This window comes from Pelobates fuscus, chromosome 2, assembly GCF_036172605.1.
Source record: "Pelobates fuscus isolate aPelFus1 chromosome 2, aPelFus1.pri, whole genome shotgun sequence".
Taxonomy (NCBI): domain Eukaryota; kingdom Metazoa; phylum Chordata; class Amphibia; order Anura; family Pelobatidae; genus Pelobates; species Pelobates fuscus.
In genome coordinates this window covers 177096692-177112769 of record NC_086318.1, presented here as the reverse complement: position 1 = coordinate 177112769, position 16078 = coordinate 177096692, and the positions used below count along the sequence as shown (strand labels likewise).

The 16078-nt window shown below is 38.9% G+C and overlaps 1 protein-coding gene across 1 annotated transcript in view; it reads left to right on the top strand.

The window, feature by feature from the left end:
- LOC134586979 (collagen alpha-1(IX) chain-like) overlaps positions 1 to 16078 on the top strand; it is a 139788-nt gene that overhangs the window by 58757 nt on the left and 64953 nt on the right. Inside the window, exons 9-14 of the mRNA XM_063442973.1 lie at positions 54 to 89; positions 207 to 269; positions 10983 to 11036; positions 11200 to 11235; positions 13747 to 13770; positions 14996 to 15049. Of these exons, the coding sequence (XP_063299043.1) occupies positions 54 to 89; positions 207 to 269; positions 10983 to 11036; positions 11200 to 11235; positions 13747 to 13770; positions 14996 to 15049 (267 nt within the window). The remainder of the gene's footprint in view (positions 1 to 53; positions 90 to 206; positions 270 to 10982; positions 11037 to 11199; positions 11236 to 13746; positions 13771 to 14995; positions 15050 to 16078) is intronic.

Sequence of the window (16078 nt, the reverse complement as noted above, 5' to 3'; positions counted from 1 at the left end):
AGTACAGCCAAAATTATTGTTTTATAAATTTATAATCTCTTGTTCTTTGACAGGGAGACAGGGGTCCTGATGGTCCTACAGGCCCACCGGTAAGTAAACCATATTCCACTATAACGTGTGCTGTTATATATTTGTTTCTCTTCTTACCATTGCACTTATAAATTGTTTTTATTTTTAAATATCTTTCTTCCTTTTTTACATCTCAGGGCCTAGATGGGGATGATGGAAAACCTGGATCTCCTGGATTACCAGGCGAGCCCGGGGCTGATGTAAGTACATAGGGATTGTGTCAGTCTCCCCCAGCTAGGAGATGTGCAGGGAGATGCTCTGACTGTACAGTGAGGTGGGAGAGGCTTGTGAATGGAACGCCCAGCACTAGGATAGAGGGCTCTGTGTGCACAGTACCCTCCATTCACACACTGTCTGAGACTGGCTTCAGGTAACAGTGCAGTGTCTGTCAGCTCTATCCACAGCCCAAGCAGCTATTCCCTAGCTGGGTTAGTCGGTAAAGCAGGGTTCCCAATCTTTTTTGACCACACTTCAATAAGAGAAAGTCTTCTAAGGCACACACGTATATACAAGCAAATATACAGCAGCTTACAGATGTCAAAATTACTTGACGCCTTGGAAGAGAGAGAGATCAATTCAATGAGCCAAGCTGAAATATTACTATCATTAATTTTCAGATGAGAATCCTCATTTTAATACTGATGATTATCAGAAATAAATGTAATAAATAATGACCGCATTAAGCATATGACATTCTTCATGGTCAAAGAGTTTGTGACACCTTTTGAGTACTGCATCATACGGGTTAGAAACCTACCAAAGTGTGAATTTTTTGAAATTCAAACAGATTCAAAGTGATTTTCTAATCTAAGGCCTTCGTTGCTAAACTGAAAACATAGCTGCCTTTGACAACTTTTCTTATTTGACCATTGTCTGATTTTGACAATTTGAAATTCAAGTTAAATACATTTTAAAAATGCCAGCACAACCATTTACTCAAATAACACTGACTGTCATATAATGAATGGTCATTCATGAGCCTGAGTCTTAACAATAGCAGTTTTGTTGAATGTTTGCTTACGAATTATAAAAATGATACCCTACTGATTTGTATGTAGCGTTTAGAGAAAAATGAGTGAGAGACACACATGTTCTCAATGTATATAGCTGTGTTTAATGTAAACGCAGGAATACATGCGGCTTGTTCTGATTTCAGCTGACAATGTGTAATCCTGGTTTGATTGTAAGAGATCCTGATCCTTTTAGCAAATGTATTTCAGAAAGACTGGTATAATATTTGCTTTGGAGAGCAATATGCTTTTGAAGTGGTTCTGGAGTGTGTTTGGTTAAGGCTTACTGTTTTTCCATATCGCCCATATAGCTCTTCACAAGCATACCCCATTATGACTGCAGCCTGCTCTCAGAGTGTATGGGTTGTCATGGTAGATTGCAATATACATTAGTAGTCAGAGCAAGCAACATCTGTCTGCAAAACACTGCACAAATCAGCAATCTAAGTGCTCTTTAGCATCCGAGAGCCTTAGAGCAGAGCAAGAATTTCACAGGTTGCACAAATTCCCACAACTATTTATTAATTTATTTATGTAATATTGGGAAATTCGAGTCAAAATGCAATTTGTATCGGCAATTAGAAATCTAGAAGAAGAAAAAAAAAATAGCTGGAGCTAAGTACATTATACAGCTATTAAAATATGATGTCCCTATAGGATGTTCCAAGTATAAATGCATTGGGATTGACATTCTGTGTGTTTATAAGCTAAACCAGTATTTGTGGAGAATTACCAAGTGAAATCCAAATTTTAGGCCAAAATAGGCCACTATAGCTCAGATGTCCGCTATCTTTCCAACCTGGATATTTTTCAAGTTTCCACAATTCCAGGTTAAGGGGATAAATCTGTCCCTTCGGAATTTATTCACTAAATAGCAAATTACTGTCAATTGAAAGCAGGTTTGCAGCATGTTGGTCAAACTATCAATGATTTTAAATAAATCTCTAATATGGCTGAGCTGGAAATGTCCCCCTTGGAATTTGCTTATCTTGACCCAAGTGCTGCAAGTCAGCTGCTATCTCACTAAACCTTGTGCAGGATTATTCACTCAAGTGAATGGATTTCAAATTTAAGGCTAAAAAAAAAGCCAGTTAGCTACTCTTTAATTTCCGCTACTTTGGCCTAATGTTAAAATAATCACTTTGCATTTTCATTTTAGTAAATAGCCCTGTTAGTGTTAAAGGAATAAACTCAAGTTAAAAAACAACATTTGGATTTATGCTAGATACAGAGAAAAATATGTTTAAAGCATTGTGCATTTTTTCTCAAACAGCTTGGAAAACCTCTTGTCTGCAGCACTTGCCAACCCTCCCATTCTAAGCCCGCCCAGACTTTCTGAGGCTGTCCAATCACAGACTTGAATGAGAAGTCGTTGCAAGGCAGGGGCTCTGAGCAATTGCTTCCTCTTGAGTTTAGCACCACTGAGCTAAACATACCAGGAAGTAACAGGACATGTTAATGTATTAAAGTTCCAATTTTTTAATGAAATCTGCACATTTTTGTCAAATTAAAAAAGAGGACACTCTTTACACACAGAGCACTTCATCAGGTCAAAGAGCTTTAGGTGTTTAACCCCTTAACCCCTTAAGGACACATGACGTGTCTGACATGTCATGATTCCCTTTTATTCCAGAAGTTTGGTCCTTAAGGGGTTAAGGACACATGACATGTGTGACATGTCATGATTCCCTTTTATTCCAGAAGTTTGGTCCTTAAGGGGTTAAAGTGATTTTTTTTTTCATAACCTCTGCCATGCATCCAGAATGGCAAATAATTATTTATCACTCAGATTGGTAATTGTTGAATTGCTACTTTCATAGCCATTCGGTACCAGAATGTTTGCTTTTGTTGCCCAGAAAACAGGAAGGAGCATAGTTGAAGGAACACATGTATTCCTGCCTCCAAGATTGATAATAACAGCCAATCTAATACTTTTCCATAGGAAGGCATTAGGCAGGCTAATGCTTATGCATGACATAACTTCCGCACTCTATGAGACCATCTGATAGAATAGCTGAGTTTAGTGCGGTTATTGGGATGTAAGTGCCTCCAGTGGCTGTCAGTGTGATAGCCACTAGAAGCATGTTAACCCTGCAATGTAAACCTTGCCATTCCTGCAGAACAGCAATGTATTCAATTGCATAATTAAAGCGCCAGGGGACATGGCACCCAGACCACTTCATTTTCATTGAGATAAAGTGGTTTGGGTGCCTATAGTGTCCTTTTAAAGTGGAACTGTCACTTCTCTAGAATTTACTCATTTGAATACATCACTGAAAATCACCTGAATGGAGTTATGGAGGTGGGGATTTCATTTATCACTCTTAAAAAAAACATATTTGTTAAATATAGGGATACGTGAGCATTATATCAAAAGTCCAGGAAAGTGATAGTTCCCCTTTAACATTACTCCTATTAAGTTCTAAAGAATTTCAACAAAAGGTAAACATTCTTTTTGCACAATATTAATCATTTAACCTGTGGCATGTAATGTATTAATTTGTACAATTTTGCATGCAGTGGCGCTGCCCTTTTTCAAGTCCTTTCCAACTAATATTGTTAGTGAAGTGAGACAGGTGCATTATCAAGAAAATCCAAAAGACAAAAAAACAATTAAAAATCTCAGCATGTTGTTTCATATGACTATGGACTAAATGCTCGGAGAACTGCTCTGACCTTGTCATTGCTAATCATTCTCATTTCTAGTGCTCTATGACCTTTCCAGCTTGCATGCTTCCTCTTCTCTGTTGCAGTCCAAATATTTTCTTTTTAAACTTACCGTGTTCAGAAAAGCTTGAATAAACCAAATTAATTGTACTCTCTGTGCTGCTTGTTACAATTTATTTACATGGAAAAATACAATATTTTTGAAGTGTTAATAAGAAATCCAGCACACAAAACAATGGATAAAAATAAGAGGTTAACAAATGAAGAATTAAAGGCAAACTATGTCCGTAAGAACCGAGTCTGGATTTAATGTTAAATTCTGAATAGCAAAAATGAACAGACAAGAGTCTGCTGTTGGTAATTGGATGGTTATAATGGAAGTATAGAATAGTAATATATATTTATTATTTGCCATTTTACATGCTTTGCTGATGATCCCCAATGACAGATGTGTAATGATGTGTAAGGACTGTCATGATCCAAAGGCAATTGCCTAACTTCTTGTCCTATAGACAATCTAAACACCACGACCACTACATATTAATATAATGGTTTTGGTACATAGAGCCTGTCCCTGGAGTCTGACAATTGTATTCATTGCTGTTTGAGCGAGATCAGAAGACACAGGCAAAGATCCATTCCCCCCACTACAACTATGTAACTATGTAACCTGTTTCTCCTAACCTCCCTTTTGAATATCCTGTGTTTTTTGTGTTTCTTATCCCCTCTTTCATTGTCTTACCCACTTTAGTGCATCATCTTTCCCATTTTCCCCTTTCTATGTCTTAAATCATGTGTCTCATTCACCCCAAGTCCTCCATGTGTGTATTTCACCCCTCCCAGCCCAACATGTCTCATTTACCTCCACCAGCCCTCTGTGTGTCTCATTTACCCCGAAGTCCTCCAAATGTCTCATTCACCCCTCACAGCCACTCCATGTGTCTCATTCACCCCCCAGGCCCCATCATGTGTCACATTTCCCCAACTCTCCAGGTGTCTCATAGACTCCCCCTCAGCTCTCTATGTGTCTCATTTCCCCACAGCTCTCCATATGTCTCATTCACCTCCCCACAGTCCCTACATGTGTATCCTTCACCCCACAGCACTCCATTCACCTACCCTGGCCCTCTCATGTGTCTCATTCAACTCCTCTAGCCCTCTATGTGTCTCATTCACCCCCATCCCCTCTATCTGTCTCATTCCCCCCAGCCCTCTATGCGTCTCTTTTACCCTATCCGCTCCATATGTCACATTTACCCCAGCCCTTCCATATGTCTCATTCATCCCCTTATGAAAATCACAGTGAGAAGCGCGGAAGTGCATCTAGCGGCTGTCAATGAGACAGCCACTAGAGGCTGGATTAACCCAGATGTAAACATAGCAGTTTCTCTGAAACTTCTATGTTTACAGCACAAAGGGTTAATCCTAGAGGGACCTGGCACCCAGACCACTTCATTAAGCTTAAGTAGTCTGGATGCCTATAGTGGTCCTTTAATAATAAAAAAAACCCTGTACACCCCCCTGTATTTAAAACAAACAAACAAACCCTGCAGATCCACCCTTAATTAAAAAACAAAAAAACCAAAAAAACATTCACACCCCACACCCCTTCACATAAAATTCTATTCTCTACTCACATTTCATGATGCCTCTGCACTGACCTGCTCTGCTCCAAGCCTCCAACCACTGGTGCCTCACAGGATGATAGATCCTTCCTCTCCTGTAGATCCGTGAAGGCGGACAGGTGGCAGTGGCGCACGTCTGCGTACCCTTTGCGTGACACAGCAAAACTCCTCCCACTGCTCCTCCATATTAGTGCAGTATAGTGCAGCCGGGCACAGATTTGTGCCTTTTCTTTCAGACCAGTTAGAGGGAGAAAAAGCTTATGTACTGCAGTCGATGGCTCAGCCACACTACAAACAGAGACCAGCAACAAGGGAGCTCTGTGCTATGTGCTCCCCTCCTGCCGATCACCCGGGCACTGTGCCGCCCCAGGCCAGGGCACCCACCGGGACTTTTTCCGGTATATCTGTCTGGCCCTGCTCATTGGCTGAGCATGATTGCTGACCATTTGCCATAGAACAAGGTGTAGACATTCACTACTTTCATTAATGGGTGAAATATCTAACACACTGGGGGATATTTATCAAAGTGTCATGTGATGAAAAGAAGTGCAAACTGTAAACATGGTGTAATAATTAAAGGAGCACTATAGGGTCAGGAACACAAACATATATTTCTGACCCTACCACCATCGAGCCCCCCTGGTCACGTCTTGACTCCCTAAATATATTAAAAATGTACTTGTATTCAAGTCTGCAGCTGCTACCTCTGCCCCTGTCTGTGATTCAAAGTGATTCTGTGAGCCAATCACAGTGCTTCCCCATAGTATTGGCTGAGACTGTGAAGGAGGCAGATCAGGGGCAGAGCTAGCACAAGTCAAACACAGCCCTGGCCAATCAGCATCTCCTCATAGATATGCATCTCAATGAGAAAAGTTCAGTGTGGAGACACTGAGTGGCAGTGCTGCACATTAGGTAGGACTGCTTAAGGAAGGATCTCTAGCAGCTATCTGAGGAGTTGTCAGTGGAGTTATCACTAGGCTGTAATGTAAACACTGCATTTTCCCTGAAAACACGGTGTTTACAGCAAAAAGCCTGAAGGGACAGATTCTACTTACCATAACAAATGCAATAGGCTGTAGTTGCTCTTGTATAGGCTGTAGTTGCTCTTGTATAGGCTGTAGTTGCTCTTGTATAGGCTGTAGTTGCTCTTGTATAGGCTGTAGTTGCTCTTGTATAGGCTGTAGTTGCTCTTGTGACTATAGTATCCCTTTAAGCAAATGTTTATGCTAATGATATTTCCTAATTTATATTACTACGTTCCATTATTCAGAGCACAACACTTTGTTATCACAGGCATCAGATCCCCTGTTTCATATATAATCAGGAAAATCAGAAAGGAGGTGAATGATCCCATACAGAAAGAATCACTATTAATGTAGATTGTGCAATTGTGAATAATTGGACCATAAACAATATGATCCAAGACAATGCCTTTGAATTTAGTTTCTTAGCATGTATATAGTTTACACATTGACTACATTGTAGTTGATTGTGGTAGCTTTGTATGAATTATGCTAGTTAAGTTATACTAAGGAAGACGTTCCATCCCAACTGAAAGGATACAGGTTTGTATTTAGTAATATGTACAATTTTTGGAATGTACTCAAATTACAACTAGCAAGCAGCTCATTATACCTTTAATTGCACTTGCTAGGAGTAAAATGTTAACAGGATCAAAGCTAAATAGGGCTTAGAAATCCCTGTATAATTAAAGGGACTCTCCAGGCAGCCGTTTTTACTCACCTAGTTCCAGCGCCGGGAGCCTTGTGAAGCCGCGCCCCCTATTTCGTCAAAATAACGAAATAGGCGGGCGCGAGCAGGGAGCAATCAGACGCTTCCATTTGGAAGCGTCATTGCTCCCTTGTGCGCATGCGCGGGTTCGCCACACATGCGCACATACTTCAGAGGGCGTCATTCATGCCGCCCTCTGAAGTCCTGAGTGCACTACCGCGCATGCGTGCGGTGTGCGCGGGCGCGAGTTGAGCTGACTGACAGCTCAGCTCGTGGTCTTTGCCCGCCCCCTCTCCTCACTGACAGGCTGGAGAGAGAAGGCGCGCACACAGTGCCTTCTCTCTCCTTCACACGTCAGACGTATCTTAATACGTCTGACGTGTACAGGGCCTTTTTAGGGCCCTGCATGATAGGAAGTCCCTCTGGTGGCCGTCTGAGTGACAGCCACTGGAGGTATTCCTATCAATCAATGTAAACACTGTATTTTCTCTGAAAATACAGTGTTTACATTAGATTGCCTGCAGGGAGCTATAGATCTCACCTGAACAAATACATTAAGCTGTAGTTGTTCAGGTGACTATAGTGTCCCTTTAAATGCAGTTTAACTGGCATGAACAGACATAAACAGATACGTCCTATTTACATCCATTTGAATAAGCCTGTCAGCTGAATTCTTATAAGGGGGCAAAAGCTATGTGTGAAGAGCATGTCCTATTTTTTCATTTTACAAAAAGTGCAGTCCTGTTACTTCCTGATTTGGTTAACTCAGTGGAGCTAAATTTAAGAGGCAGGTAATTGCCTAGATCACCTGTCTTGTACAGACTCCTCATTGAGCTGCACTGGGAAGCCTGTGATTGGACAGCCACAGAAAGTTTAGTTGTGGTTATAAAAAGAGGGCTTGCATACAACAGAGAAGAGAAATGTAGGTTTTGCCCGCTGTTTTAGCTGTAACCCAATTTTATAAAACGCATAAATAAATGCATGCACGTTTTTATTTGGGGTAAACTTTAATTTTTATTCATTTTACATTTTGGTAGTGGAGTGTCCCCTTTACTAGAATTATTAATTGGCATCTGGTTATTTTCATTATTTAGATAAAGACAGATATTGATACTCTGTACTGAAGTTGAATGTGCTGCTTCCCTTATTTATTGTTGTAAGCTTTTGGCAGAATCTGGATTCTTTTTTTTTTTTTTGTAATTGAAATTGTAAGATGGACCTTTGGCCTGTCTGCAACGTGGAAAGTTTATATAATGCATGGGTTATTTATTGTGAAACATGTGAATATCCCCTGCTTCTTGGATTTTTTATGATTGCGTGTATAGAATAAACTGCCCGTTCATTTGCCTGTTGTTGGTATCTGTGGAGGGCCTGCAGAGTCTTGGTGTTATGTTGCTGTATATATGCAGTTACAGCCCCCATGATTCTGACTGCTTTGCAAAACTCATTTTCCAAGGAGCATCCAGTTAGGACCAAGAGTGCTCCAAGGAAAGACATCTGCATGTAGCATTGAGAAGTTAAATGGATGGAAATATAACTTCAATATTTAAATGAAAGCTACGTGTGTACTTCCTCATAGGCACACATGCCAGGTTGTGGATGCGTAAAGTAAGGGGCCCCAGGGACTCCAACTGATAGAGGGCGTACATAACAAATTATATGGTATAATACTTTACATGGTGCAATGGGAGACATAGTGCACCCTTGCAAAAAGTTACCAAATCAGCATATTTAATTCACTTTAGGGGCATGGAGGGTTGGTGCTAGATAATTACATTTGTATTTCATGTGGACACTTTGCCTGGCATTTCCTAAAGGTTTATTAGGGGCACTTAGTGTCAGGGAGACATTGAATCGCATATTACCAGATGTGCAGAACTTTATGGGCACTATTAGTGCCAGTGAGCTGTAAACTAAACCATTAAGTAAATGGTAGCTAATTTGGAAGGTCGTTGAATTGAGGTCTCTCTTGTCAATAATTTCACAGTCCTTATTTCACAGCACATAGAAAGGGGCCAATATTGAGAGAAGCTGGTGATGGGAAGGGAGCCTTTTGCTCACTATTTACCCATGGAGGTGTGCGAATAGGAGTGGCCATTCTTAAAATACCAAATTTTTAGTATAGTGTCAGTCAGCCTCCCTGCTCCATTACTTGGTATAAACATAATTTGCAAAAAATACTTTAAAATACCTTTTTTCTAGAGAACACTTTAACCCCTTAATGACACAACTTCTGGAATAAAAGGGAATCATGACGGAATATATCCGTCATGTGTCCTTAAGGGGTTAACCTCTTAAAGATCACATGGCACACTATGCTGTAAATTCCTGTATGGCCGTTAAAGATCCATGTATTCATGGATTGTCCTGCTTATTTAGTATTGGCGGCTCCATGCTGCTCGTTTTGGAAGAGGATCTTAAACAAAATAGATTGTTATGATAACATAGACCATCATTGATCCTTAAGAGGTTACATTTATTAAAGAAAAATAGTTTAGGTCTGCTAAAATCTTGCTCAGTTATGCAGTTTCCCCTTCCACTTTACTAACGGATCGTGAGTGGCTGGTTGGAAAGATATTGGGAGAGCAAACATGTCAAGATTTTTGTAAAGGCTTGTTTTGTTAATGTCATATCATAAGTCTGCATGCACGTGAGCAACTTTCAATGGAGGGTGTTCCTTATTGTTTTGTTGTGTACATATCATTATCATTATCATTAGGCACAGAACATGATGACCTAATTGTACTCATATGTAAGCAACTCACAAACTGAAACCACATGCAATTTCTCTTGTACGGTAGCTTAAGAGCCAAAAGAGAGTTCCATTAGGTAACTCTCTTCCATTGCACATATGCAAAGATACACTAATGACATGATTGGAAGAGCTGAAGACTGGGCCAAAGACATAGATGGGGATTTGTATATATAGCTACCTCCTATCCCTTTACTGAGAACCCCCCCAATAATGCAAATAACCCACAAATTAAAGTTTAACTTTTAGGCAGGGCTGAGCCTTTCAAATCTTACATGCATACCTATAGGGTACATGTTTTCTAAGTTGTCCAAAGGCTCCTCAACTGACATGTAAAAATATAAATTAACCACCAATGCTCCTACAACTTTTTACAGTGGTTTTTGGTGCTAAGAGGTGATGGGTGCAGTCCCTCTGATTTATGTCAAACTTTTTTTAAAACTGTACCTTTGCACCTTAAGCCTGCCCAAACTGCATGGGACAAAATAACAAAACAGCTTTGGTAAGGTGTGGTGGAGCCCAGTAATCTAAGAATTAACACTAGCACGCTAATGTAACATATCTGGCTTTTAGTTTATATTTTGTCTTTTTTATTATCCTTTTTTTCGGGCAATAGTTTAGGACTTTTTTATTTGCTATGTACATTTTGGGTTTTTTTCAGTGTGTTCTTGAAAGACTCCTTGTCTTGATAACTGGTACACACTTTAGAAACATATTAGGATTTATGTCCTCGTACTTTCTGACGCTGTTCTCAAAAACACCCTGGGAAATGTAGAACCTACTTACTGAAAACTAGAAGTAGAGTGTACATCAATGCATATCTGGAACAATTCTTTGCAAAATGCTAAATTTGTAGTCCTTAGTGGAATAACTTCATTCTTTTCTGTGATGATTGTCAACAATGCAGAATTTGCAAACTTTTCATTTTGATTGGTAAAACTGAGCAGAATGTGGTTTGTTCTCAAAAATACATACATAAATAAAACATGCCTTATATATAAACTCACACACAGTACAATATTCAGACTTTATTTTGTGATTTCCAATCATTAATTCATTCCTAATTTTTTGAAAATACATATTAATATATACATGACTTTAATCTACATATTGTTTTCTTTGCTTCAGGGACTGACAGGACCAGGAGGATCACCGGGTCCAGTTGGACCACGGGGGCAAAAGGTAATTTTTGGAGTTCATTAAAAGATTTGTTCATGGCGCAAACTCATATTTGGCTACATACCGTGTCATTATACAATTCTGTTATCTGCAGGTATAGCCTTTAATATCACTATGCTCTACATGTTTCCAATTTTTGACTTATTAAAATGTTTGATGTTTTCAGGGTGAACCAGGACTGCCAGGCTCTCGAGGATTATCAGTGAGTAACTGACTAAAATATCTGATTGCTGTATTTCCTGTTATTTTAGGGGGGCTTGAATTTGTTTCTTTGCAATCATCCTGATTTAAGGACAGAGGAGGGTGTGTAGCAGGAGATGAACCAATAGTGACTTCAGGGCAAAGTTTCACCTACAGTTAATATTTTGTGTTTGGCCAGATGAATGCCAGACCCTCCCGAGTATATAATTTATAGGGAATCAGAAACAAATTGCACAAGTAAGTCAAGGTTGGTCAGTAGTCACCTACTCAATCCTTAACAACAATAAGTCTTTAGGATAAGGTTAGACTTTAAAAGAACATTGAGCATCAAGACAGTCATACATTTATGCTGATATGAACTGATATGAACGGGGCAGAGCAGAATCAGAAATGTGTACACGAATATGAAATTCAGAACAGAATCCGCATGTAGCTGAGTGTATAACTAGGACAGGAATATAGCTAGCTGATGTCAGGAAACATATAACGGGTAATTCTAATGAAATCAAAGCAAAGGTATCGTGACTAAGACTGAAGCATCATAGATTTTACTGTGTATGTATCCCTATCCGAGCTATTTTTGCAGCATTGTTACAATGGCCTGCTCCTCAATTTCATTTAGACAGAACTTTGGGGGTGGGGTAGGGGGGGAGAGATTAGGAGTTCCTTTGGAAGGAGTTTCTTTAATGTGTGTTTCTCCAATGTGGAACTTGTCTACCATTGGAATGGTCAGAATAAGAGGCAATAAGCAAGAACGATAAGACTGTAGATGATGGAAACAACACAAGAAAAAAACAAAAACACAACAGGAGAAGTTAAAAAGTCTGTTACCACCATTGTTCAAATAGTAATGAGTAGCAGCATTTGCCTTTTTCCAACCTGTAAAGAGTTTGACCTTATTCTTATTCTTATTATTATTCTGACTGTGGAAATACGTACTTTTCATACTCCTCTATTTAACCAGCAGACTACTATAAACAATGGGAACAGTCTTGTCAGAACGTGCTGCCAATAACTAGAAATGGACATTATTAGAACTAAAGTCCAAAACATCTCCATGATTTCCAAATAAAACCTCAATGCATTATTCGACTAAATAATACAAATATATAGTGCTAGACAAAGAAATTTGTGATAAATGCTCCCACCGCCCTCCCCCCCCCAAATAAATAAATAATAAAGTGAATGTAGGTAGTAGGAGTAGTAGGTTATATATAATAGCAGTTACAAGTTGTGCCAGGCTAATTGATAGTATATACCATATGTAACACATTCTGTTACTAAATGATGTAACTATAATATACATTGTATCTACTGTAATGTTCCACATAACTGTAACCCACTACCATCTGGAGAAACCGCTGTAGAAGGACAGCTTGGTCAAATTAAACCAGAGGGAATTAAAGGGCACCTGTCGTGCCCCAAACTATTCATGCTCATTAGATAGAGCATAATAGTCTATACATTGTGCTAGCAGTTTTGCCTGCAAATGTATATATTAGGGGGACAAAAACTATTTAAAAATAGTTTTTTCTCCCAGCTGTCAGTCAATGCCTAAGCGCATGTGCTGTGGTTGCTATGGAAACTCCCTAGCTAGCATCCGCATGCTGGCAACTATGCCAGTGTGCCAACGTCACTGACGAGAGTTGCCCTGCTTAAGGATGCATCTCCAGGAGGACAGATCAAAGAAGATTGTGGTAGAAATGCAGTGAATTTTGTTACCTAATGATATAGCTATTAACTAATCTACATAGTTACTGTATCTATTGTGCTTAGGGCTACTCCCCTCTTACAGGGATAGTATGACACCCACCTGTAGATGAATTTTATTGTACCAGTCCAACTACTATATTAACTTTAGAAAGTGCTACCACTATAAACAACCTGTATAATTTCATAACATTAAAGGGTTTGTCAAGTACCATGACAACTTCAGGGATTTGAAGTGGTCATGGTGCTCGGAATTTGTATCTGTATTTTTTCACTCTTGAACTCTGCATATACTAGATTAAAGCCCCTTGTTGCTTGAGGTTTAACTCAAACTCTGGCATCATTAGCCAACCCTAAATGAGAGTTTTGGCTAATGATAATTCTTTGCATATTTGGTATCTGTTGTCAGCACACGTAGGATGCTGATGGCAGGTAACCAATGGTGGCACACCTTTTCATGCCTCCCAAGTTCTCTCCTAAGTCCTAACTACATGAACTCCGTCTCCCTGCGGTGAGGGGGATTGACATCACTGGAGGAGGCTCAGTATGCAGCGAGAACTCGGCTTTGTAATGCGATCTAAGGTAAGTTTATGCTTAAAGCTTTATTTTTTTAAAACATTTTTTAGGGGGAAGATCATGCCAGTAAATGTTACTCTGACCAAAAACAGTGTTTCATTAAAACACTTTTTTTGTTGAAGTAACCCCTTAAATAGTTTTGACCCTTGAATTAAAACATTCTTCTTGCAGATCTATATCCATGTATGTTTTATTAATTAATGTTATTGATTTCATTTGTTTCTAGGGTGGAGGAGTTTCTGGACCAAGAGTAAGTGACATATTTGAAATTGTTCCTAATAAGTAAATAGAGAAAACTGTAGAAAGAATAGCCCTTGAGATATTTTTGGTGCCATCTCTAAAACCAACAGTATTTAAGTATACTGAGATTTAAAATGTAATAAAATTTTTTTTTTTTTCAGTGGTCTTACCATTGACGTAACCATATTATGGAGGAGTTATCAAACTTAGATGTGAAAGGAAAGGGTAGCCTGCATTCAGCAGGGGTCCTATCACCAAATCAAACATTTATTAGTAGCCACGTTAAATAAAAAAAATGCAAGGATGACAAGGTACATTGCAAAACATTAAAATGCCAGAACATTAAACATTAAAGGGGACTCAAACTTCACAGGAATTTTAATATTATGTTTACAAATACCCTAGCTTTAGGAAATGTATATTTGTAAGGTTTAATCAATCTAATTAAATGTAGCAATTCATACTGCTGAATGTACAGCTTTCACAGAATTGTGGTGTCTCTATAATGGCTCTGTGTTAATCATTATTATAAATCTTGCCATTTTCTATTATTGTACATTGTTAGTGGAAGAGGATAAACAAGAAAAAAATGTTCAGTTTTCCTCCTCATTTACATTGTGTGCATTGGCATTATCAGGACTGAACTGGCTTGTTTAAATTGTCAAATCTGTAATAGACATTGAAAAGTTAAGTTACAAGTTGAAGGTGATTTTCAATGTTCAATGATATCACTTTTTCATCTTTATATTGTGTGCACTGGCATGTTTATTACTGTCATCTTCTGGGGATACGCCATTTTGGATTTCCAAGTATCGCCATTTCACAGAAAAGCCACAACAGGGCAATGGTACTGAGCGGAGCATGTCCTTATATGGGTTTGAGGCCTAAAGCCAGTGCCATGTCACTTTTGTGCACCCAAAACCTATGTATGTGTTGGCATTGTGCGGACATAGGGCTGTGTGTATCAAAAACTTGACAGAGTTTGTACATTCGTCAGTATTGATGCGACTGTGTCGCTAATGATGAACTGAAGCCTCGTTGGCATACAAAATTTATGTGATCGTGGGGGTTGGAACAGTCACAGATAACCTTACACTACCTCTATGAATGTGTGCTCCCTTATTGATATTTTTAACCAAACATAACAGAGTATTTGGGCAACTGTAGTAACTGATAGGAAAACAAACTTCATAAGGTCAAATACACTCTATTAAATATGGATTTTATCTTTATAGGGTGCTTCTGGTCCACCTGGTCTCCCTGGAGAGTTGGGGCGCGCTGGACCACTGGTAAGAATATTAATTTTTTTATTTTTTTAACCTCTTTAGATTTTTTTGGTTGTTTTTCTTAAAGGATCACTATAGTGTCAGGAAAACAAAGCGGTTTTCCTGACATTATAGTGCCCTGAGGGTGGCCCCACCCTCAGGGTCCCCTTCCCGTGGCGCTGAAGGGGTTAAGACCCCTTCAGCCACTTACCTTATTCCAGCACCGGGCACTAGTGACCTCGTCTCCCTGTCCGACGTCAGCTCCCCCGTCCGATGTCACCGGAGCCGAATGCGCATGCGCGGCAAGTGAGCTGAAGTGGTCTGGGTGACTATAATGTCCCTTTAATTTTAGACTAACATTTATTTGTTAAAACTATATTCTTTGAATAAAATAATTTGAACATTATTATTGTATTATTTTTCACCACATCCTGTGGTTCAGTTTAGTTGATGCATATTTTTTTGTACCTATAAATGTCTAATCCTATTTCAGTTTGCAGAAATCATTAAAAGCAATATATGAAATATTTAATAGGTCATATACAAGTAGCATTTAAGTAGGAGCCAGCAGCATATGAGTAAGAAATGATCGACTATGTTTGAAAACTATTTATCTCTGGTATTTACTCTGAGCAGCTGTAGAACTGGGTCACAACTGGAGTTAAAATAACATATGGTTTATTCAAGAAAATATATTTATCAGCAAACCTGCCAACACAGGAATATATTTAATAGTGTGCACTAATTAGCATTTTTGACACTAACACAAGTGACATTATTGGAAGTGACTTTTGAAGTTATTAAAATCTTTAGAATATCACTGCAGTTCATAAATATATTCTAAATCTCTAAAACTAAACACACGTTATCTGAGATCTCAATGAAATATCCCTCTTACGCTGTAATAGCAACCAGACATCCAATAAATGTTCTAATGGTTACTCACTGACTAATATTATATCTGTCTATATTATGACCTATAGTAATAATGAAAAAGTCACTGCAGTACAATTATATTATCTAACAATGGGAAATGTACAATGTAGACCATAC